The sequence below is a fragment of the Drosophila simulans genome, chromosome 2R (assembly GCF_016746395.2).
Source record: "Drosophila simulans strain w501 chromosome 2R, Prin_Dsim_3.1, whole genome shotgun sequence".
Lineage (NCBI taxonomy): Eukaryota > Metazoa > Arthropoda > Insecta > Diptera > Drosophilidae > Drosophila > Drosophila simulans.
Genome location: NC_052521.2, coordinates 8,435,333 through 8,460,412, shown reverse-complemented (window position 1 = coordinate 8,460,412; position 25,080 = coordinate 8,435,333). Strand labels below are relative to the sequence as shown.

Genomic DNA, 25,080 nt, shown 5'->3' with positions numbered 1-25,080 from the left:
TACTTAGTTATACTCATATTTTGTATATTTGCAAGCGATTTTTTATCTACACTTCTAGGCGCTTCATTTGGGTCGTGCGCAAATCAGACTCCCACTGCGGCTCCCTTATTCATGGTTATACATACATATATATATGTTGGCATATTAGCTTTGTGTGCTTAAAACTGAGGAAATGCGAGAAAAGCATGGAAAAGCGAGTGAAAATGGATAAGTGCTAAGCGTAAACACGCATACACCCCTCGCCCCTTAGGGCATTTTTAAATTATATGTTAATAAATAAGTATTTTTCTTCATGGACTTCCTCTCACGGGATATACAAATGCTGATGCTGATGCCCAGAAGTGATGGCTACGCACACCATCCGCTTATGCTATAATTTCACATTGTTTGCATTTTCCCAAGGCAGCCACACGCTGCGTATGCTTAATATGCGAACGGATTAAGCCAACCCCCAAATGTTGGAGTGAAAGCACGACAGCCGTGTAATCTGCAGCAACACAATGCGATAAATGTATTATTAATTATGAGAGCCATTAGCAAAAAGCTTTGAAATTCGGTAAAATAAAAAAAACTAAGTCTTCTTGGGCATGGAAATCAAACGACACCCCAAAAGTCCTTGGCTAATACGATACCATGTTAACATAATTAGGGAATCCAGTTTTGCGTAATTAATTCGACGTAGCTTTTCCCTTCCACGTCAGATTCGAGCTGCCAAGAAAATCCATCCTCTTTCGACGACTGTGTCAGTAATAATCATTGATGCATTCATATTGGGTTTCTTCCAAGAAGCATAATTTCCGTACGAATTAAAGCGAATTTTTTAAAGCTAATATATAGATATAATATATGTATTATCAGTGCGTGTGTGTGCACAAGTCGATATGCGTGTGCAAATTAGATTTACTGGCACGTCAGATACGTGCCCATATTGATGGATCAGCTGCCAGGTGGAAATCCCATTGTGGAAAAGTTAATTTTTATGTTCAAAGTTTTCCCCCTGCTACCCAGTTAATAAACTTTCCGCGGGGGCACCTTCAGTGCCACTCAGCTTGTGGCATATATGCATGTAATTGGGGGTCTTCACATACATATGTATATACTTATACATACTCGTGTTCGTTTGGATGCAAATTGAAGTGTAGTCTAATATTTGCACTAAATAAACGACGTATTTTAATTACATTTCCTTAGCTATTCGAGCACTCACTACAGGTTATGAGTATAAATGGAAAATTAAAAGCATCTGCGCTGCCGGATGAAAATTAAAGAGGGGGTGCAACTCATTAAATTAAGTTGTGCAAAACATCAAGTGGCAAAATAAATCTCGTCTATGCCATTCAGAAATCATTCCCGTGGGTAAAAGATAGTTAATTTGTACAAAGGCAAACCTTTAAAACGCTCCATAACAAGCTGTTCACATGCCATGTCAATATTTAATTTTTTGAATATGGAATCAGATTAATTAGACTGATAATTAAAGCAGGTTTTTTGCCCGGAGTGATTGCCCTTTTATTATGTAACTGAACATTGGTTGTGCTGGCGGCATCTTTTTGTAATTACACGACAACAGGTGAAAGAAATGTTGCTGCTGCAAAACACTCAACCGATAATTAAATGTTTATAATATGAGTTCGTTCTAATTATCACCACAATTAGAATGCATTTTATTATTCGCTTTTGATGTGCCCTTTAATGTGCAATTTAATGTGCGTACGTGAATGCCAGTGGGTAGGTTCAAATCCATTCAAATCCTCGACGGGTTCAGGAATATATATGTACATATGCACATATATATAGGCTTAAGCCTTGCCAAGGAGCATATGCTGCCTGTTTGTCTTTCGTGCATAATTAATCACTGAGTGACGCCGCCGGGAGTTGAATTGTGTTGTGCTGACATGGCCGTGCTTTTTTATCACTGCCACAGACTCCTGGCCGCTAAATGTATCTCTTTGCTAGGAGTCGCCTTCGCATCCCTGTCCTTGCAACATCCGGCAACATAAGCGATTCGCTGGGAGTGGATGGACGTGGAGGCGACCAGGAGGTGAAAAGCTCTAGCCGGTAAAACGATGTTAATGTCAAGTAGATCTCGGAGCACGTCTTGCTGCGATAATTGTTGGCGTAAATCATGCCGAAGAGCAACAGAATTACGTTCCAGACAGACACATACTATCCTTGTGGGCATATTGTACACGGAGAAATCAATGTGTCATGCTCACACTTTTATCTGTAGCCCGAGGGTCCTTCACATTTAATGAGTGATTTCGTTCAACTTTAAAGAGTGACTATGGAATAAGATCAACTAATTTGCAAATAATAATAATAATTAATAATAATAATTAATAATAATAATTATAATACTGCCAAAAGGATACTCTAAAACAGAACGATTAATAGATTTCTTTAGTCCGAAATTTGTCTGTCACTTATTTCGTTTCAATTACTCACTCGATCCATTTTCATAGAAGTATTTCTAGTTAGCGCAAACTTTTCTTACAGTGTAGTGTCGCGCTAATGGATTGTGTCATTCGTAAGGTTCGGGCATTTCCGCGGACATTTCTCTTTGCGGCGTAATTGAAATAAATATTGTGCTGCAGTATTCCCTTTAGAGCGGGGGAAATATTTTTGAAGAGCCACTTTATTGAAATGTGTTTGCTTATTTGCATTTCTTGTACAGCGAATTGATTGAAATGGAAGTATGTAAACTCAAGTAATACGGGGTATTTGCCCACATTTAAGGTATGGAATTCTAAAAGCCAGATTAAGTGCTGTGGCAAAAGGAAAAAAACAAAGTGTTGCATGGTTGATGCTGAAATGTAAGAGGCATTACTCAAATTATTGCGCACAGCAGCGGGTGAAAAATTATGCAAATCACGTAATTTTTATTTCGCCGTGTTGAAAAGTCAAGACGACATGCTTTTTGTTTCAAGCGGCTGCTTTTAAGGGGGTGGCCTATGTATTGTGCCCACTTTTATTGCAAACACGCGCGTAGGTTTCCCTTTTGCCGACAGGATATACGTATATTACTGACACTTTGTGCCTTTTCTTAAACATTATTTCAGTTTTATTGATTTAAACTTTTATTTTGGGCTGCTGAATTATGTTGTTTGCGAGCATTCCTTAAATAACGACTTTCCTTTACTTTTCAAATTACGCGCCCGATGTGCAACCCTGCGCACGTTATCGATTGCCAGCGGGCATGCGCACAACTATCGATTACCGATGACAAACAGCTGTGTACCTATACTTATCCAATATGGCTGCAAGTAAAAAAAATTGTAACGCTGTGAAAAAACTGCAACTTGAATTGCATTTTCCGCTTGAGTATTAGATAGAAAAGTGCGAGGAATGTGAATTTGTGCAAACGAAAGTGGAACACTACCCGAAAATCAAGTGCGCGCCAAGAAATCGAAGCGAAAAAGTGAATATCGAAAAAGTCGCCGGTGCCCCGCCAAAAAAAGAAGACTCCCCCACTCCACTTGAAAACATTTCTCTGTGGAAATAAGGAAAATACTGCGAAAATGGAAGCCGACATAACGCCCCTGGCGGAAACCAACGGAGAGCAGCGCCAAAATCCCCAGGAAAGCGCTCAAAACCCAGAGCAACCGCAACCGCGGCAGGATTTGGCGGGCAAGTCGGTGGGTTCCGCTGATGATGGCGTCTCCGGAACTGTGGGACAGATTATGGATTACCTCGAGGTGCGCCCGGCTTAAAAGACTCGGAAAAGCTTGTGCAAGTCAAATATATATATATGTTTGTTTATTTTTATTTATTTTATAGGACGATGCCGGTGCAACTGCCGACCAGGACGCGGAGATGGGCGAGGCGGAGTATCTGGATGGCGAGATGCCGCAGGAGGATGAGAGCGAGACTCCGCAAACGGAGAAAGCCAATGAAGGTTGCCAGGAATCAAGCAATAAGAAGGATTTGCAAGAATCTGCAGCTAAAGATAATGTTTCCAAGGAAAAAACTGGCGAGGATGGTGAAAAAGACACCGAAAAGGAAAAGGAAGCAACTCATTTACATGAAGATAACAACGACGATGCCGAAAAGGATGGCGACGAGGCCGACGCAGAGGATGAAGACGATGGAGAAAAACCAGATGAGGATGGAACCGAAGAAGGCGACGAAGCCATTGAAGAGGACGAGGACGCCCTCGATGAGGATGAGGAGCCCACCGAAGAAGTCGAGGAAATCGAACCAGATTTCGAGACTGGCACCGATGCAGAAGGTGAACTAATCACTGGCGATGAGCCCGGCGATCTGGCCGATGTGCCCATTAGGGAGCGCAAAAAAGAGGAACCCGTGGACGAGGACCAGTGCCGCGTTTGCACCAGCAAGGAAGAGCTAGTCTGCCTGTTTAAGAAGCAAATCGATGCCACGCCCGCGGACATGCTGCTGGTCATCTGTCCAAATGTCTCGATTTTGCCCAAGGACTTTATGCCGCAATTCATATGCACCAAGTGCATGGGCAGCCTTACCATTGCCATACAGCTGAGGAAGCAGCTGGAGACCACGGACCAGGAGCTGCGCAAGCGCTTGTCCCGAAGCAAGAATAAAGTGCGAAGACCCCGCGGCTATGTGGTCATAGACGCACCTGTCACCGATTCCAGCGAGGATGAGGATGAGCTCGACGATGAGTTCAAGGTATCCGATGTGGCCGGAACCACTAGTGCAGACAGCGATTCTGCCGACTCGGATGACAGTGAGAAGGAGAAAAAGAAGCCCGGACCACGAGGGCGTCCTCGAAAAAAGCCACTCAAGCGAGGCACGGACAGCGATGGGGAGCCTTCAAGCGCCCAGAAGAAGAAATACCAGCCCTCTTCGACGGCTTCAGTGGGCCCATTCGAGTGTCCCAACTGCGACTTGACGTTCTCGCGCAAACAATCCTATGTGCTGCATCGTAAGACTCACGAGAGAATAGAGCATGCCTGTCCCATCTGCGGCAAGAAGTTCAAGGTGGAGTGGGCCTATAAGACGCACATGCAACGGCACGAGCAGGAGCGCGCCCACTTCCGCTGCGAGCTGTGCCCCAAGATATTCCGCCTGCGCGCGGAACTGAAGCACCATATGGCCCAGCGGCACGACGAGCACGGCTTCATTTACGAGTGCAAGCGCTGCCAGCGTACGTTCCTCACGCAGCAGCGACTGCAGCGTCACCAGGCCGTCGGCTGTCAGCGGCACAAGGAGGACAGCGTTCGCATCAAGGAAGAGTCGCGGTTCAAGCAGGAGCCGCGCAGCAAGGACGACCGCATGGGCCATCATGGCAACAACAGCAGCAAACGTCGTCCCGGCGAAGGACGAGATCTTTTCAAGGCGGTGGCCCCACCAACCACCACCTATTGGAGCGATAGCTTCTCGGACTAAAAACCAAGGTGCGGCGGCTTGCGGATTTCATTTCAAATATTTCTAATGAACGATTTTAAGTTTCTCTAGCTGTAGGAAGAATTCAGTGCAAATAAATCACATTTGTAATAAATACAAAAAATAACACTAGTGTGGAAGTTTTGAGTACATGTAAACTTCTCAAGCTAAGTATGTAAGCGAAAAGGCAAAATAAAAACGTCGATTAATTGCAGATTGGAAGTTATACTTAAACGCTAAGATTTTCATTCGTTCCTAAGGACACTACTAGATTATAAATACTTCGAACATATAAGATTCGCTGTTAAAATAAACACTATGTTTGGAATAAGTGCGTCGTAACTTACATGGGGTGCGCTCCTCAGTGACCCACAATGCTTTCCTTTGAACCCCTTTTAATTGGATCCCAAAGCGCTTGCTCGCCAAATGGCAGCACTTAGAGCCGAGCTGGAGCACAACCAACTACAGTTCTGCACAATCTTGGCCATAATGTGGCGGTCTAATGTTTATAATTTCGCTCGTGGAGCATAACTAGGAGTGTTTAACTACTGGGGATTACTTTGGACCCAAGCTGGGGGTCTTTAGTGTCGACTTGCTGCAGCATATACATAAGGGGAGCCCTAAGTGTGCTTACTCACAACTTCCAGGTCTGCGAACGTTTCTGATCAGGTATTTCAAAAAGGTTTGGTAAGAAAAAAAATCCGTAATACTTGAAGCAACTAATTTGGCCACAAAAGTTGCACTTTTCCATGAAAGTTTTACTCATGGCCGGAGGGAAAACGAACTTAGTTGCAACGTTTTTAGAGACAATTTCAAACTGCAAGCCAATAAACTAAGTTATTTGTCTAAGCCTACTGCCGGGTAATTTATGCAAAATTGTTAAGCTTTTCTTTGTGTTTCTCTTTGAAGTTTTGCTACATTTGTTGTAATTGCACTGAGGTTTTTAGTTTAAATTTAAAACACTTTAAATTGAATTAAGACACGGTTGGACTTCAACGTTTATTTACAAAGCAATCGGGAATTGTTTTGGGCAGGAAATCTGATGCACGTGCGAATGTCTCGGGAATGCTGCTGCACTACAAAGGTGTCTAATTGATCCGCCGGCCCGCGTGCGCGTGCCTAATTAGAAGTGGTGGATGGAGTGGTAGGTGGGCAGGTGATAGGAGACCGAAGACACCGGATGGTGGGCAATCAGCGGGGCATGGGCGATGAGCGGGGCATGCGATATGATTGGGGCATGGTGCACCAGCGTGGGTGCGGCAATGTAGTGCGAGTGGGTGACCAAGGGGGCATGGTAGCCGAGCCCCAGTGATATGCCGCGCTTTGCCTTCACGGAGGACTCCTGCTGCTCCTCGGCGGCGGGAGCAGGTGCGGCCAGGATGCAGGCCAAACTGGCGATGAGCAGCAGCAGCTGTGCCGTTTCCAAGCAATTTTCATTGGTATTTGACGGTGAAAAGTGGGAAAAAATGACGGATTATTAGAAATTCTTAAGAAAATATCATACAATGTTGTAATTATCTTCTTCGCTTGGGCAAATGCTTACAGTGAATTTCATGTTGTTTAGGATATATTTAGGATTTCAGTGTAACTCGACTTGAAACTGTTCGCACACCACTGGCTTTAATTGAACTAACGATGCTGGCAGCCAGAACCTGGTTATTTATACCATTCGGATTGTTAGAAACTCACTCAAAACTAAGTCAAACGCACTCATTAGGCGAAAACTATTTAGGCCCAAAAATAAAGTAAAATTCGCACAAGACACGCATCGAGAAAAATATGCCCACATCAAGCCAAAATTGCACAAACAAGCCAAGCGACTCAAGAAATATGTACACACATACATATGTATGTATGTAGATGGATGTGTGTGCTTGTGCGTATCCGAGTGGGGCCGAATGTATCTGAGTATCCGACGGATCGCCAGTCCACATAAATTGTTTTTTAATTCAGCAAATTATTTGGAGTACTCAGTATGAGTGCCAATAGGCGCCTCAATTTATTAGCCACTGCTGTGGTCAATGTGTTCATCTCTAATATTAAATGCCAAAGCCATTAATAACAATAATTTCTATCTGGCAGATACTTGTCAGCAATTGTCGCAGTGTCTGAGTATGTGAGTTATGAACACTCCATTCTAAGCTAATCTACAATCAAACGGAATGGTGCATTTAAAAGCTAAAAGCTATTAGCTTGTGTACTAAAGGTAATGGCCAAGGATCCTTTGCAATGGCAAAAAGAACTAAATTTTTCCAATTTGAAGATAGTATTTCACTGAATCCAGCAGCAAATCGCTGCAAGTTTGGGTATAAATAATGTGGCGTATACAAACAGTCACAGTCTGGTATTTGTCCTGTCTGAAATCCAATAGAAAGCTAGACAAGGCTGTGCAAATAGGACCACCAACCAATGGATTAAATAAATTAGCCAAGGGCACGAATTTCATTATGCCTGCAAATGAATTGACATAACTGAAAACCATTTTGCATTGGCCTGCCGGCGACAGCAACAAATGATTGACACTGTTTGGCCGGGCTAATTGAAAAAGACACTTTGAGTTACAACAAGGGCGTTCACTAAATTCTCAGCTGATATGGAGCGCTTTAGTGGTAGTTACAGCACTTAACGACCTCAATAATTGGGCCCTCTGGTGGGCCAGAAGTGACGGGGGAGCTAAGCTGTTGGATCGTTGAATCAATTGGCCCAGCGGGGGTTATGTGGCCAGAGTTGTATCTGATAAGGGCGCTCCTCTCTCTCTCTCGCTCTCTCATTTTATCTAATACTTCCGGCGGAAATGTGGCAATAAAAAATGAGGAAAGCGAACTTATACAGATGTGAGCACTTAGAAAAATTACTCTACTAATACCCTTATAATCGGTTTATAAATGTTAAATTTATTGTTGAAGATAAGTGTTTATAAAATCTTTTTCTTTAACAATTACTTGGATATTAGTTATTAACATAAGATCAACAGTTGTTTAAATTTATTTTTCAGTAAATACTTGCACCACATTCTTTAAACACTGAGTTGTTTGGTAAATACCACTTCCTTCTGATACATTAGGGCCACATTTTATGATAGTTTTTTTCGAGTGTAGTTGACTAGCGAAATGTTAATTAACGGCCCCTCAAATGGCGGAAAATGAGGAACGAGAGCTGCAAAGGACGGCCTGGAGTGCTACTGCTGTTTATCTGCAGCTGTCAGTTGTTGGCGTTAATTTTTTTTTTCGTCCTTTGCGTGGGCTTGGGCGTATCCTTTGTGGGTGCGCCACCTGTTCAGACAAGTTGCTCAAGGCCACGCGCTTGTGAATAGGAGGCGACTTAAGGAACTTGCCGACAGTGGGAGGCACAAAGATAATTTCTTTTTAAAACTGAAATGTCTTTCCGCTTCATTTCTGAGCCACGAATTGAATTAATGCTTTTGTTTGGAATGGGGATGAGCGATAAGTTGTAAGGGGTCTTAAACTGTCAACATCATTTGTGCATAGAAACGGACAAAACAAACTTGTTGACAAACAGGAAAATTTTCCAAACATCTTGATTTGCTTCGTCCTAAATTTAGCGGAAAAATGTAAACAAAGTTTAGGATCTGTCCAAAGAACACAGATATCTCGAAAATTTTATGGAACTATGGTATTAATAAGGTCAGAAAACTAGATCTGGATACCTGGGGTATCCGATAGTCGAGGTTTCTTCTAACTTCGCACAAAAATTGTTTCCTCAGGGTCTCCTGTAAAACTCCCGGAAATTAATAATTGCCTATTTTCCTTTCATTATTGCCTCCTGAAATGTCCCTTTGATTACAAACGCCATGTGCAGAAAAATACTTTCGTAGTCGAAACACCGAAATGGTCCAAATGAAATGAGATTTTTTTTGGAACCGATTTCATTTTGATTGAATGTGTGGCAATAACTAATAATTGCCCGCAACGCAACAGATGTAAACGTTTGACGAAAACGAAAGGCCAATCGATCAACATCAAATGGCAGACAGACATTGGATTGACTGGCAGTTAGTTTCAGTTCAATGGTACTACATTGGACAATTTTGAGTTACCTAAATATGCATATTGAACGAGGCAATGCAATCGATTGAGGTCCGGCAATGCGTTTCAGTTGCGAAATGAGTTGCGAACAGGATTTATATTCAGATCTAGCCATTAGCCAAATGCAACACCTTCGACGACGTGTGGACACGTCGACTTTGATTCGGCCAACTGAGTGATCCGGGGTAGTAGTGTCATATGCCAACATTGCTTATGCACTGGAAGAAATTAATAAAGGATTTACATATATAACCATGTATAATTGGGCTGTATGACCTACATGATAATGCTCAGCCTTTAAGCAATAATAATATCTGAGATCACAGACAGACCAACGGACAGACAAAAGGACGGACCATTAAAATTGTTTACAGATTTACTTCTACAGACCTCACTAACATTAAGAATGTAATGAAGTATCTGAAGAATTTTTTACTTGGGTCTCTAGCATTTTTAGCCATATTCTCAATGCCAAAATGTGTAGTTCTTGCAAAAAGTATGTGTATTAATGGGGCTGCTTTTGTACTCAAGTGCGTTGCCAATTAATTGCCTACAACGCCCAGGTTGCTTTGAATCACAGGTGGACATTTGGACAGGTTTGCTTAGCTCACTGCAGCTCCACTTTGGCCATTCAAAATTGTTTATCGCTTTGAAGAGTTGCAGTAGCAATTTCGACACCATATGCCCATAATGAAGAAACGGCATTGATAATATCAAAGTAATGATAAATTAGATGCTATTGACGTCTTATTGATTTTTGATGTTGGTATTCATTTTATGCATAAGTGACATAATTTCGCTTTTATTTTGAACATGTAAAACATAATGGTCACTGGAACTGCCTTTTTCATGGCACGAAGTCCTTTAAAATACGAATAGATAATGGGTTACCTAATAAATAATTCTTAGTCAAACTATTAAAATCCCTAAAATATTGTTCCAGTTATTAATTAGCACATATACATCATACGAGTGGAACTAGTTAGTCTGCAATAATGCAGGAGACCGGCAGTCCAATGGGACATACCCATTTGCACCAGCGGACTCCTTTCAACGACACGGTCCTGAAGGACTATCATCTCACTAGCACCGATATCGAGAAGTTCGTAAAGCTATGGCAGGAGTTCCAGATGAAGAACATGACCCCTCAGGTGGATGAGTGCCAGGGCTATTGCCAGGGGGAAATATACAACTGGTTGCGAGCCTACAACAGCATCCATGGATACGTTTCGCTGATGGTAAGAAATACTCGTAATTACAACCCCACCGGGCACGAAACACGAACTCCTGGCCAAAACAAAGGAATCTGTTGACTAATGACGAGCAAGGGAAGCCAAGACGCTCCACCCAGCCTTTCGCCGACAGACCACTGATGAATGTAAGGGACTTCTTTACCTTTGAACTCTTGCCAAAGTCCTGGGCAGAACGGCCTTTTTTCGAATTAAAGTTATTCCATGCGCTCAGCTTAACCATCAAAATCACAAATCAAATTAGGGGCCGGGAATCTCGGTCTTTTGTTTTTGTCTGGGTTTCCCTTGTCAGGGATTTTTTGAAAAGGATATAAATTATATTAGATGTAGTTAAGGCGTTGAGGCGTTAATGTGTTTTTTTTCATTATAATTTTCAGTCATAAGCCATTTTGCGTTGTAGCAGACGGCCTTTGCCACAGGAATCGGGTCAGAAAATACCGAGAAACCATTTCTCAAGGCTAGTTTCAAATAAAAATACAATAAATCAAATACAGTTGAAAAATGTGACTTTATTGCTTTCCTTCGTTCCCGCAAAAATAGTTTACCTCTTAAAATTGAAACTAAATTCTGGACCAAACTTCGGTTACTGTAGTTCCATTTTTTGCTTGTGTGAGCATTGTTAAGAAATGTAAATACGAGAGGTCACGACAGTTGAGTTGCTGCTCACGAGCTGAATAAATAAAATATTCATCCACTTTGGTGTCCAAGGGGAGTGCATTCAGTCGAAAGTATGTGAGCGCTCTGGGTTTCGATTTGACAAAGGACGCATGTTATGTTGATTCTTCTTGTTTCTTTAAATCACCTAGATTTGCATTTTCGGGACAATAGCAAACATCTTGAACATAATGGTCCTGACCAGAAAGGAAATGGCCAAGACGCCCATAAATAATATACTTAAGTGGTTGGCGGTGGCCGATATGTTTGTGATGCTGGAATATATACCCTATACATCGTATCAGTACATATATATGGGGCCAGGTAAGCATACATTTAGTACTAATATTTAACAATAGTCTTGGTTACGGTTTGACTTGTTATTTATTTATTAGTGTTATTGCTAGATTATTTATAAAGATATGTGGGTAAAAGGAAGCGGCCTCAGAAACTATATATTCTTGATCAAGATCACCGGACGAGTGGATCTACCCATGCCTGTCTGTCCGTTTTTATGTCCCTCCGTATGACAGAGTTAAAGGGTATATTTTGTTAAGCTTACCAGTTCCCATATATCTTTTCCCCTTTGCACTTCCTTTCAGTTGACTAACGAGTATGTGGTAGTCGAGGCAATAGGCTATATCCTACTCTGTAGGTTTTCTTTCTTTTTACGTTTAAACCGTATAAAGTTTTTCGAATTATATAACATTCTTTGTATGACTGTTGCAGGTGAAAAAGATTTGAGCTACACCTGGGCGGTTTGTCTGCTGGTCCACATGCACTTCACCCAGATCCTGCATACGATTTCCATTGGACTGACTGTCACGCTGGCGGTGTGGCGTTATGTGGCTATCAGGTGAGAAGATCCCTCGGCCAGCTTTGCATGACTCACCCCGGAGTTCGCCGTCATCCATGTAGAGTTTGTCTCCGGTTCACATTCATGATAATCCACATCCGCAATTCGAACAGACATCCGGCTAATCTGACTACCACATCATTGTGGCAATGTGGCTTCTCTTCTCTTCCCCCGTCTTTTGTTTATAGCCAAATGTTACCATCTCTATTCCACAGACATCCGAACGGGGGCTGTGCCAACTTCCTGCTAGCACATTCCCGGGAGGCGATCCTCCTGCCCTTCATCCTGTCGCCGATCCTCTGCCTGCCCACGTACTTTGTGTTCCAGGTGCGTGAGACGTACGACGTGGACAAGGTCAACTCGGAGGCCATGTATCACGTTTACTTCGATAAGGACTCGGTGCTCTACAGGTGCGCTTAGATAAGAAGTCTGATGTCATTTATGTATCCTGCGAATAACCAAATGTGCAGGCTTTGTAATAACCTCTATCGTGAAAATCCTTTACAGATTCAACTTCTGGATACATTCCGTGCTCATCAAACTTCTGCCATGTGGCATATTAATTGTGATCAGTGCAGTACTTATGCACGTTTTGTGCGAGGCATCGAGACGTCGCTTGAAGCTGAGGGATTACAACAATCCCGCCAAATATGCCATCCAGCTAAATCTGAATGAAACCAAATCCAAGAAGTAAGTACACACTTGACTTCATTAGAGCTTAAGAATTCACGTTTGCTATAGTTATTTGCAGTTAGCCTTGATAGTTTCAGGATCTTATATTTTTCTGTTTTTGAATGGTCTTGGATTTTGTCAAATCTCTTCAAGTTTAGGATCCTTTGTTACAAGGATCTGTACACCTAAAAGCCATTTTCCAAAATTAGATGTAAACTGCGGTCATTTGAGTAGTTTCTCTATCAGCTTTTTGCATTTATCGTTGTATGATTTACTTATTTAGTATCATGCCAACTTTATTATAAATTTATCTATGTTTTTGTATTCTAGGCCGCCTCGCTGTGATCGCCGAAACGATCGGACTACCCTTTTGCTGGTTGCCGTGCTGGTTTTGTTTCTGATCACGGAGTTTCCTCAGGGATTACTCGGTCTGCTGTCCGGGGTGATGGAGAAGTGCTTCTTCGCCCACTGCTATCCGCCGTTTGGAGAGCTGATGGATCTGCTGGCGCTGATCAACGCCGCCGTGGGATTCGTGCTGTACGGTCTGATGTCGAAACAGTTCCGGACCACCTTCCGATCGCTCTTCATGAAGCGGCACTTTGGCAGCACCGAAATGACCAGGTTGACCCGCGTAACCACGACGTGCGTCTAATTGGACACATCTAAAGATGTGATCATGGGCAGGAGAAAATACTAGTGAGGGATGAAGTAGGTGAGGGACATCCAAGATGTTCTGGCCCGGCATTGAATTTGAATTTTCTAAAGCATAAACTTTATAAAAGTTTCGTTATCTTGACTAAACAAACTAAAATATGAGAAACTGTGAGTGTGGGATTAATGTACGGGCTGACCAGTTGATCAGTTGATATCCACGAAGGTTTACGTTTAGGTGTAGTCCTAAGGGGTTGACTGGTGCATCGATCGGTTTAGAAATTGATTCTGCTTGTGATCTGGCTGTTTCGCAAAGTGCCATTTCATTTCCAAATAATAACATGTACGTTTTACATTGATTAGTTTACCAGTTGGTGTTTCAAATTCGTACTAGTATATAAGTTTCATAGGCTAAGTCAGTGCAAGCTGTACAAATACGAGACATTTACTTTTCCGTAAGATGAGGAAAAACAGGAATCCATCAGCAAAACTGTAGCTATGCTAAGAGGACTGAAGAACTCACTGAGCCCCGAGTTGCTCTTTCTTCTTAGCTGGAATCACGTAACAATTCTATTTTGATTGTATGGCGTTAACTGGTTTTCAACAAAAGTGCCAATGCATTTTACATTGGCTAATTGAATAACCATATTTTGAATACTTTTTAAGTCGCTTATACTATTTATAAATAAATGTGAACACTTTCAAAACAATGTTTGATGTGAGTTGCATACAAGTGAAACGTTTATTGCTTTCAATTACCAAAAAATGAACATCTAATTCTGACTGACGACAGCATTCACCTCCAGTGGCAATTCGTCCGGCAGGAGTTCCGTGGCCCGATTGTGCCCCAAATCAGAGTCGCCCATATCCGCGGAATCCAGCAGGATGCCATTGCCCTGATTCGAGATGCGCAGCAGGGATTTCAGCTTGGTGGCTTGGAATTTGTACTGCAGGATATTAAGATTGATAAAATCTGGTCTCGAGGGAGTTTCCACCACAATGTAACAGTGCAAGGAATTCGTGGCGTATGTAATTTCGCTAGACTTTCGGGCCAATTATGCGGAGGAATTTCTATTCACGTGCCATTGCATACATCCACTGGGAATGATGGTATTTCGGACGACTTACTTCCGTGGGCAGCAGAAGATCCTGCGCCTGACTCATGAACCGGTTGTACTGCTCCGTGGACAGGGCCAGTCGGCCGGTTTCGTAGCAAAACAGGGCAAAGTTCAGCACAACCAGGGGATTACGCCCGGTTCCCTGTTGGCCAGTTGCCATGGAACTGGCCCTTTCGAGTGCCACAAATGCGTTCTCCATATCGTCCAGCTTTCGCAAACAAACTGCGGGTAAGGGAGGCAGAAGCTGTTATTTTAGGGAAACTTACACTTTAAAAAGGGATGTTGGTCCAGTGATTTTATTAGAGATATTCTAGATGCCATACAGGTAAGTCGTATATTACATGATTAAAATGAAGAAAAATAATGATGTAAAAATTGATCCGAAATTTAGAAATTATTATATTTTTTAACTATAAATTGTACGAGTGCATTTGTGCAAACTTACGGCCCAGGAGCATGTAGCACTCGGCATTATCCTTGCGCAGGTTTATGGCTGCGGCCAGCGTGTGAAAGGCACTGGCGTATTGTTCGGCTGCAGCCAAGATGGGGCAAATAGAAAACAACAGATGCTTCTTAACGGAAGAAATGGCAACAAACAATGCTGGAGAGAAAGGGGAACACGAATGCCTACGGCTCGGATGTGTCCTGGTACTGTTAAGAAATTTATTAAAACCTCCAACCCACAGTGCTCCTCGCTCGCCTCGAGTGTATATTTGTCCCCGAAATTCAACCTTCTCATGCAGTTTGGTTTCCTATTGTCTCTTTTTATACGGGTTTCATTTTACCCTTTTTTTTTGACCAAGGCATTGCAAAGATGAATGTTGACCAAATTCCAAACTGCTGTTGGCCAATCTTAAAACTGGCGAAACGAAGAAGACATTTCAAAGGATTCACTTATAGTCCAAAGATCTGAATGCCAAGCAGTTATGGGTTTGCTTTTCACATTTTCATCTAGTAATAATGTTTTTCGTATTTAAAATGATAATAAATATGTAATGAGAAACATTTACATTTAACAAAGCGGAACTCATGGCTTGTATGCTCAGCAATATTAATATACCCTTCAATCTAGAGTAGTAAGGGTATATTAGATTCGTTGAAAAGTGTGTAACATGAAGAAGGTACCATTTATGACCTTATAATATGTATATGTATTCTTGATTAGAATCACTTGCAATGTAGACTTGGCCGTGTATGTACTTCTATCCGTCCGTTCGACTGTCCGTCCGTCTGTTTGTTCATTTCTTCTCTTTTAAGCAAACTAGTTTCTCAGTTCTAGGGTATAAGCTTCGGGCTTTTAATATCTTAATTAACTCTCATGTTTAAAATAGAATGCCAGTTCAGAATATAGAATAGTTTCCACAGGCTGCACTGAACAAGTGAATAATATGAAATCTGCAATGTTAATGGTAAATCTATTGGATACTGCACATATCTACAGTTTAAAAGCAGACATGTTGGAAAAATCCACAAATCTGTGCTTAAATATAATTAAATTCCCTTCCACAAGCGTCACAGTAAGATAACTTGATTGATACTAGCATAATATTCCCCACCATTAATATTTAAAGTCTTAAAGTGCACTTAGATCTCGGAAAACTCACAGGCGATGTAGATTAAACTGAGGTTGTAAAGGGCATTGTAGTTAAGTGGTGATAGCCAAACGGATTTGCGCAGCGATGAAATGGCCTGTTGGTTATTAAACATTTAAATGTACGCACAAGTGATACACCATCTTGTCATTCCATTACCACAATGAACTTCTGCTTCTTGAAAAAGCACAATCCGATGTTATTCCACAGCTCTGCAATTTCCGGCTCAGTGTTTGCGATTTGGCTGTATTTGCTGAGGGCGCCATCGACATCGTTGCGGGACTGTTCACAATATATTCACACAAATTCAGCATTAAATATGACTTAACAGATTATGGCAAAGGAAATACATATACCACACTTACCTGCAAAATGGCACCAAAGGCCAGAAGTCCCTTGGGCGAGCATTTCCGTTCGATGCTGACGACTTCCGCCAAACGATCGTGTGCCTTTTGCGTTTCGTTGATTTTCAGGTACAGCACACTGATTTCAATCAGGACCTCCGAGTTCTCAGGAGTCAAGCTGAAAAGGGGCGAATGTGTACAGCGAAAAAATCGAGGGACTGGGAGATTAACTACTAACTGTAGGCAGTTCTCTAGAATTTCAATGGCCTTTTGGTACTGTTTGTCCTTGCGATACAACTCCGCCAAACGAACATAGCTCTCGAGCTTCCGGCCGGATTGCACGGCCAACTCAAAGTAGGACCTGGCCTCGTCCTGCTGCTGGCTGGCCACATCCTTTTGACTCTGCGTCGTGGCCGCTCTATAGAGCAGCTCGCCCAGATAATGGTATATCTCGTGGTCCTGCCGGCTGCTCCTTTGTTCCGCCTCCCGAAAAACGCCCAAAGCCTGACTAAAACGGCCCATTATGTATCTGAAACGAAAACGAGTTGGCATCAAGCTTTTAAGCCGCTTTTGAAATAATATTTAATCAAATTTTTACAAAAAAATGGAATTTGAAATCAGTTAATCATCAATCTTATTAAAGCCAGAAATGTCTTTTATACTTGCAATTATATAATCATAAATAGATTAAAAATACACGAAAAAAGGTTTTAATTAATGTATCTACACTGGGGCGTTAACACTGATTATGATTAATTAACTAGTAAATGAACTTGGTTATTAATGAAATCCTTTAAAGCGCTTTTGAAAGTTCGCTGCAAAACAACAACACTATGATTAGAAGTAATAAATGATTAAATGTTTAAAATGTAAATATGTGAATTGAGCGAAAATATATACAGAGTTACTCACAGTGTTCGGCCGATTTCCTTGTAAGTCTCGATATTCCTGGGATTGAGCTCCGCTGATTTTTGCAAATGTCTGAGCGCCTCGATGTGGTTGCCCTCTTCACGGTCAATTAGACCCTGGCGAAAGCAATCAATTAGAAAAGACACCGAGCATTAACCACACCAAGCGACCGCAGAGCCCCTTGTTTTTCGTCATCTCACCTGGACAAAGTACAGGTACTCGGGATTCAAATGACGATTCAGCTCACGTTCGATAAGGCGGCGGCAGCGCGTGAATTCGCGGCGAGTGAAATAAATGTGGAGCAACCAATCAATGTTGGCATCGCTGGGCATTTTGGGAGCTAATCGAAGGACGAAGGACGAAGGACACAGGACAATGAAGTGAATGCTTGGGCAAATGGCGAGGAATTTCCTTCACCTGGACGCACAACCTCCAAGGTGGGCAATTCAATCAGTCTGCCGTTGCAGTTGATCTGCTCCGTTCCCGGCTCGTACATGGATTAGTTTAGTGTTTTTCCAGGACTGTGACCAAAAGCTCAACTTCAAAGGCAACTTGCAGATATTGCGTTTCGATTTGTTTTGGCCGCCGGCAACTTTGTTGTGTCGAGTTCGCGTTGCCATGGTTTTTTAGCATTTGAGGTTGCCAAGGCAGACGGGCTGGAAATTAACTTGTTAACTGAATTAGTGCGCGTTTCGGCCGGGCCAAAACGCCCAAAAAAGAGCGTACGAAAATTCCGCGTTGTGTATTTTTAATTAGCTGCGACATACATGTCGAAAACCCATTCGAAACTAATCGAAATGCAATAAAAACAAACTCAAACTGGGCAAATAATTGGCGAGACAAAAAGGCAAGCTGGCAGATCTTGGGATAACCAGTTCCTTGCAACTCGCCACGAAGTCCCGACTCTGACACCGCCTAATTACTCAATTTATTTCACACCGGCCAAAGTGGCAAAGTCTGTTGCACTTGTTGCCATTTCGGGCCAAAAGACAACATGTGATCGTGAGCTACATTTCAAACCGTTTACGCGGCCCAGGCCAAAACACCAAAGCAATTAATGCACGAAAAATATCGTACAAGATCACTACCAATATCTGTATCAAATCGATCGATCGATTGCGGCGCCGCTTTCAGATCTTTCGATCTGAGATCTTAAATCTCAAGCGGGAAGTGCCACCTGACTTCTTTTTTTTTACCAAATGACCGCGGTTTTTTCTTTAGTCGGAAGTATCCAAACACTTGGCCCCAATGTCCGCGGACCATTTGGATTGACAGACTTGATGGATTCGATGCCAAAACGGGGTTTCAATTGCAACAGATTAAAAATCAATTACTGCAAGGCAGTTAACGAAAATTACGTGGAATAAACAATGTTCTAAGCTTTTATGGCGGCACAGTAAATAATACTTAACGAGTTTTTTCAGAAAACAATCCATCAAATTAATTATAAGCTTATTTAATGGAAAATTTGAATTTTGTTGATAATGTTTGTAATTTTTTCAACCAATATATGGATGTTTCCTTATTTTGTGATATCAAATATGGTATAAAACTCGTCGTTTGATAATATTAAGGTTTTTATTTATTTTAAATTTATTTGTTTTTAACTAACCTACACCAATAAATTGGTACATTTTCACATTCATTTTCACATGAATTCATGCCACTCAAAAATCAAAATGTTGGTTAATAACAAAATAAACAAAAGTATTTGTTTGAATAATTAATTTCATTTTATATTAAATTTTATATTAAATTTTATATTCAATTTTATATTAAATTTTAAATTAAATTTTCTATTAGCAACTTTCGTCTGTCTTGCCTAAATTTATTTTTCTCACCCACCGTGCAGAAGAAGCCAAGAGCTGCCAGACTGTTTTTTCTTACATTTGTAGCGACACCTAGCGGCGAACGATGTAAGCTTACACTCAGGAAAAAATGTAAACAGATGTTTTACATGGACAACGTCTGAAATTTTCGTAGACTAAAGTGTAAACTAATAGTACGGTTAAAATCTTGTAGATGGCGCTTTACATGTACAACCGTTTGCGTGTGAAAAGATGTTCTACCACTGTTAATTTTTTGAGTTCTTCATGTTTGATATTCTGTAAATTTTGTTTTAGAATTCTCAGAATGCCTTTACCTAATATAAAACGAAAATACATATTAGCAGTAGACTCTATAACATAATTACATCAAGATGCGTAGTGTAAAATTGGCATACAAATATATAATTAATATTAAAAATAATAGTAATATAACAATTTATATTGTCGAATTGTAGTTTGGCTTACGGCCCAACTTTTTTGTATAAGATAGTTGTAATCTATTGTATACAGTACTGTACTGTACTGTTTATTGTATTGTATACGTGCATATAAGATAATAAAATAAAGTGTTGAAGAGCTATTAAGCAAATTTATTAGTTACTTTTTTGAAGTCACTAATTATATTGTATTTATTAGACAATTTTCATTATCCAAATACATTTTAAAATTATTTCTTCGCATTTTATTTAATTGGCTGATTCCCATGTCTTTTATATCTTTATATAAATACAATAGAACTTAAAAGTAAAATCTAAGAAATATTTGATTCCACGAGCCTTGCTTGTGGTAAAGAATTTAAAACCCATATTTACTTGTTCCATCCGAGCATCTGCACCCAAAGAGTCAAATATGCCCCGATATGTACAATTGAATTCTCTTTTATTCGCGCTTGTTGTCATGGGCTGGGCAGCTGGGGGAAGGTCTAATTGAATTAGAGTACCACTGTAAATATGATTTACACCCGACGACACTTCACCCGACGACCTCCGCGAAGGGGACGCTCCATCTACGCATATCTTACGCACATATTTGTGGGGCCAGAGGTCATAAAAAAGCGACTTACGCAGCATACCAATCCGCCCCAAAATCTGAGAGAGTCATTCATGGGGATTGCAAGTGGCGCTCACGTTTGTTTTTCCGCCCGAAAGGCCGTTATTCACTGGGGAAAAGCGAGGGAGACGAGTCGTAAAGATGTGTATTGTGCAGCAATACGCGCGACTTGGCCTAAATCCGTCTTTGGCTTTGACTTTGGCCCGTTCGCTTGGCCCAATTTATGCAATTCCATTGTCCACTTTATTGTTTCTGCATGGCTTTTATGATCGGACACCTAAATATAGTCGTGGCCGACTTGTTTACCAAATTGCCGTCTAGTCCTTGCCACCACTTTCCCTCGCCAACTTGTTCTGCAATCTGTGCCCAGACACAGCAACAGGGAAAACAATCATGTATGCGTGAGTGACCCAAATAAGTATGCTTTGTTTCTTGCCACTAACTTCCCCTTTCCTGTGGATGAAAATCTGCGTTTCAGCAATTGGCCTCCCATTCACTATATTATTAAATCGCAAATGGATGTTTACACGCTTGCTAGTGTCTATTTTTCATGTAGTACACAGGGAATAATTTTGTTACACATAATTAACATTTATATGTTATTATTGCTTTGCTTTAATTCAATATGAAATATATATACCTTTCCTGTTTCTTTATTCCATATTCCTTAATATTTTTTATATCTTGTGGTAATATATTATAACTCTGCGAAAATGTCCTTGCTGTTCGCTTTAATGAGGCTTTGATGTTTGTTTGCCACTTGTTTTTGGCCACGTTATCCTTTCGCTTTTGCTGTTGCCCAATGTGTGGCAGATTGAATTCACTGCTGCCGGACTTTGTTCGGTGAATCTTTGACACATTTCGTAGGGTGGTGACAGAGGTGACAGCCCAGCCACTTTCTCGCCCACTTGCGACCCGATGTTTGCATTAGCATATAACTATGGCATGTCAGGGCTAGCAAGCAGAAATATGTTTCGGTTTAAAAATTGACAAAATTTTGACAAAAATGTATACCCAGGGCAAGTGTTGTGCTCCGTGTGCGGTGGGAATGTCAATGAAAGGCCCGGGGTCCTGTGGCCTGCGTTTCGGTATCCTGTGCCCTGAATAGCCGAAAGCTGAAAAACTCTGTAGCTGGAAAATATGCGTGCTGAAGTTTTGCGTGCTGTCGCTGTAATTTATGTCAAGCCAAACAAAAAACAACGAAATTGTTGTGGCACATAACCGAGAGCAGCACTTTGTTCGGATGCAGATATGCAAAAACAGACACAAACACAAGAGGAAATGGCCACAAACACACACACAGTGGTGAAACAGATACATATAGAATTGGATGCGGCGATGCGGAATGTTTATTTGCTGTAAAATTTGAGGCATGCAACGCTTATGAAATAGAATTTTTCGACCAGAGCAATGGAATCCATTCCCAGAAACGGAACGGCCACTTCATGTAATAACTCTATTTGCTGCTGCATGGATACATTTTAGAAAACATAAATGCAAATTGCTTTAAATGGCGAAATGGGAAATGCGATAGCCGGCAGACATCAAAGCCAAATGCCCATTAAACATTCACCAGTTGAGTTTCAGAAGTGGCTCTACCTCCGTAACCTCCATGCTTCCATAATTCTATGTGTATATTGCGCCCTGTGATGTTGCCCCGTTAATTTGACTTTAATATAGCAAATAATGCAATTAGGCAGGGGCCCTCATAGAATGTGATATTCGGGTTCAATGAGTTCATCGAAGGGTTAGGCGCCTGCGGGCGAGGTTTCTTCTACTTCCCATGATTGATGAAACCACCACCACCACCATCACCACCACCAATACGCCATCGAGCGGAATGGGCGGGTGCCACTCGAGAAGCAACAGAAGTGGCTGCCTCACATCCAGTTTGTGGCTTTTTCGGTTGCCGAATAATAAGCAGGGGCCACGGGGCCAATGGGGCCAAGTCAATGTGTGTCTCCTAGGTTGCCTTTACTTCCTTACAGCAGCATTCTCCGGCCCACCACATGCTGGAAAGTGAGTTCTGTGTCGTTAATTAATTAAATTGTCATACCCCCTCGGGCGCCACAGCGACAATTGAGAAATCTTCAGCCCGGTTGCCATTTGAACTCCACCTCAGGCGTCAAATTCGCAGGGTAACCGGGGTCGTTTCACAAAAAAAAAAATTAATGAGCTCGGCTTGCCGAAGAGTGGCTTTTAACCGGAACTCACTGGCAGAAGCCGCCTCTATCTGCCCCATAAATAATCATTTATTGAATGAACCAAAAATACATATTCTAGTACTATGATTGCGACACTCACACTCGTATTCCAACTGCTGACTGAATCATTTGAGAGCGATTCATTCATAAAAAGCGAGTAAATAATTCAATTTAGATCGAATGCGTCATCTACAGTTAATTAAACGATCAGGCAGTCTATCAACTAAATGATACCTGGTCTTAGGTTATATAAAGGAATTCAGCCAGGGGTAGAACTACGAAAATTGGACAGTATAACCATTTTATGAAATTAATCAAATTATTCGCACTACACACTTTTAAACAAATGCTTTGTATATATAAACATTTTTATTCCTTATCTAATTTTAATAAATGAAAAGGAATCTGGAATATTTCAGCAGCTGAAGTCACTATTTATACAATCAGTTCTAGAATATATCTATATAAAATATATTACATAGTGACTAGAATTTGAAACACAACCTATAAGAGCTGACATGTTAAAAAAAATAAATTTTCGTTAGGTATTATTTTAAGGGTACTTATAATTTAATGCCTTTTATCACACATTAATTGTGTAAGCCACTTGATATTAATTGCGAAAAGGGACTCCTTTTTGTCCGAAAATGTTCTCAGGGATTTGGTTCGTTACGAGGAGCTGATTCGATTACAGGGTATGCGGGCAGCTGGAAAATCCCCCATGAGCGCTGACTGACAGCCGAGCGAGAGTGCGTGCAACCCTTGAGTGCAATCGCAGATGGGTGTGTGCATGCGTATCTGGATGGTTGTCTGGATGTTTGCTGCTGCTGACGACGTCATGAAGGTCAACAGACAAACAATCCCCCACTTACGACAGTCCTCCCCCCACCTCCAGCTCGCCGAGCTCTGGTCAATTGAAGAGGTTAAATTCGTGTGGGCCCCACTCTGAACAGCTTGTTTCGTATGCTGTGTCAGGGGCTTAGTCATGTCCCCAGGGTGTTAGTGTTAATGCCCCAAATGCCACTGGCGTGCGTTGTTGCAGTTATGGCCGGCAATTATAATTTGAACAAATTATAAATTAATGTGTGCTGGTCATACGGTCATCAAAGCATAATTGTAATTGTTGACTTATATGGGTGGGTTTTGGGTTAATTCGTAAAGAAGCAGAGGGTTAAGCGCTCCGAAGAGCTGCCATCGCTTATTATAATTTAATCAACAAAATGCCAGGGGTGTGCGTGAAGTCAACTATGCGGGCAACGCTTTTTTGCCAGCCAGCCAAGTTAAACACGGTCGAAACTGCCACAATTTATTAATTAGTCGCGGTCAATCAAACAAACAATGTGCCGAAGGGCTTAGATTAACCGGCGGCCATTTAGCGGTTAAGTGCGTTAGAATGAGGGGTTTCAAAGGCACAAATCATACCCAAAATTCTGGGAAACTCTAACAATTTTGATAAGGGCCTAATCAAACAAAGGGAGTTCTAAGTAAAAGGGTATAAGGTCAAGCTAAAAAGTGTGCAAGAGATTGCGGATAATGTTACTGACCCTTTATAGAAGTACTTCTTTATATTAAAAGCAAAAAAAGAAGTTAGAATTAGCCATGTGAATTCGGTTTAAAACGTTCCTACAGTTAAGCTTTAAGATGGCCTAAATAGGTCCAGGAAAAACTATTTTTTTTGTGATACTTGCTGGTATTTCTTGCCTGCATATCAACACTGTTATTGTTGCTGGCTGCTCAAAGGAACCACAGACTAGATGGCCATATCGATGCCAGAAAATCCATTTTGCCAAATTAGTTAGCAGTCCATAAACAGAAAATGGTCAAAAGCTTCGTTGCGATGTGGGTGTGTTTTGTTTGCTGCAGCTGCAATATTTGGTATAACGCTTAGTTTTTGGCAATCAAGACATGTTAAGGCACACGCACACAATGGGCCAACCACATGTACACAAAACGCCCAGTTGTCTCTGTGTGCTGGCCAGAAGTGTCTGCAAAATCTTGTGGTTGCTTTGCCGAGTTGGTAGCAGCCATGGTTGCTGACAGCTCATTAGGCCAGGTGTTAGGCGGAAAGGTGGCAGGACTGGAAAGACGGTGAGCATGTGGATGGGGCATCCCCACAACTCACTCCCCCCCCCCTCCGCTGCACGCTGCTTATGTATGCGTGTTGGCCAAGTGACGAATTTTGACAATGTGCGTCGAGCAGTGTGCATTTGAAGGCTCCACCCGACCATCTATCCGCCCACAGACCGCATCCGAACACGAAACGTTGTCAGCTGGGTGACATGACATGGAAAAACAGCGTTAACCACATGTCCTGCCGAGTCTTAGGTGCCTCTCGTGTGTGCCGGGCAATCACTTGATTTGATGACCAGCAGCCAACAGCAGGAGCATTAAGGCCACATAAAATGCAGTTTCATTTTTGTGGAAAATTTTGTTGTTCTGCACACACACACACACACACAGACACATTACATACATATGCCTAGGAGGTTGTTGCATTCCAAGCAAATTAAGTTAATTAAAAAGTTGCAGGATTTGTGAAGTAAT

General features: G+C 41.6%; 4 protein-coding genes across 6 annotated transcripts in view; 2 read left to right on the top strand and 2 right to left on the bottom strand.

Annotated features, from left to right (window-relative positions):
- The window catches only part of LOC6733933 (G-protein coupled receptor dmsr-1), a 38,337-nt gene extending 24,137 nt beyond the window's left edge, over positions 1 to 14,200 (top strand). For 2 of the 3 annotated variants that reach the window (XM_039291467.1, XM_039291466.1), the window contains exons 3-8: positions 10,351 to 10,645; positions 11,464 to 11,635; positions 12,041 to 12,167; positions 12,356 to 12,577; positions 12,675 to 12,857; positions 13,170 to 14,200. In XM_039291467.1, coding sequence (XP_039147401.1) covers positions 10,403 to 10,645; positions 11,464 to 11,635; positions 12,041 to 12,167; positions 12,356 to 12,577; positions 12,675 to 12,857; positions 13,170 to 13,491 — 1,269 coding nt within the window. In that variant the 5' untranslated portion in view covers positions 10,351 to 10,402 and the 3' untranslated portion in view covers positions 13,492 to 14,200. The remainder of the gene's footprint in view (positions 1 to 10,350; positions 10,646 to 11,463; positions 11,636 to 12,040; positions 12,168 to 12,355; positions 12,578 to 12,674; positions 12,858 to 13,169) is intronic. The other variant, XM_016182311.2, reaches the window with a different exon arrangement.
- On the top strand, positions 3,202 to 5,575 carry LOC6733935 (zinc finger protein 316). The gene is made up of 2 exons (XM_002080943.4): positions 3,202 to 3,695; positions 3,778 to 5,575. Exons 1-2 carry the CDS (start codon positions 3,519 to 3,521, stop codon positions 5,362 to 5,364), a joined length of 1,764 nt encoding a protein of 587 aa, XP_002080979.1. The 5' UTR covers positions 3,202 to 3,518; the 3' UTR covers positions 5,365 to 5,575.
- LOC6733934 lies at positions 6,347 to 7,009 on the bottom strand. The gene is made up of 2 exons (XM_016167823.3): positions 6,905 to 7,009; positions 6,347 to 6,772 (listed from the first exon to the last, which is right to left on the bottom strand). Exons 1-2 carry the CDS (start codon positions 6,914 to 6,916, stop codon positions 6,485 to 6,487), a joined length of 300 nt encoding a protein of 99 aa, XP_016026986.1. The 5' UTR covers positions 6,917 to 7,009; the 3' UTR covers positions 6,347 to 6,484.
- A 9-nt stretch (positions 14,201 to 14,209) lies between the features above and the next one.
- On the bottom strand, positions 14,210 to 18,662 carry LOC6733932 (Bardet-Biedl syndrome 4 protein homolog). Its single transcript, XM_002080940.4, has 10 exons — positions 17,871 to 18,662; positions 17,654 to 17,793; positions 17,457 to 17,569; positions 16,783 to 17,073; positions 16,566 to 16,722; positions 16,360 to 16,482; positions 16,213 to 16,297; positions 15,054 to 15,140; positions 14,619 to 14,830; positions 14,210 to 14,437 (listed from the first exon to the last, which is right to left on the bottom strand). Exons 1-10 carry the CDS (start codon positions 17,947 to 17,949, stop codon positions 14,264 to 14,266), a joined length of 1,461 nt encoding a protein of 486 aa, XP_002080976.2. The 5' UTR covers positions 17,950 to 18,662; the 3' UTR covers positions 14,210 to 14,263.
- Between the last annotated feature and the right edge of the window lie 6,418 nt (positions 18,663 to 25,080).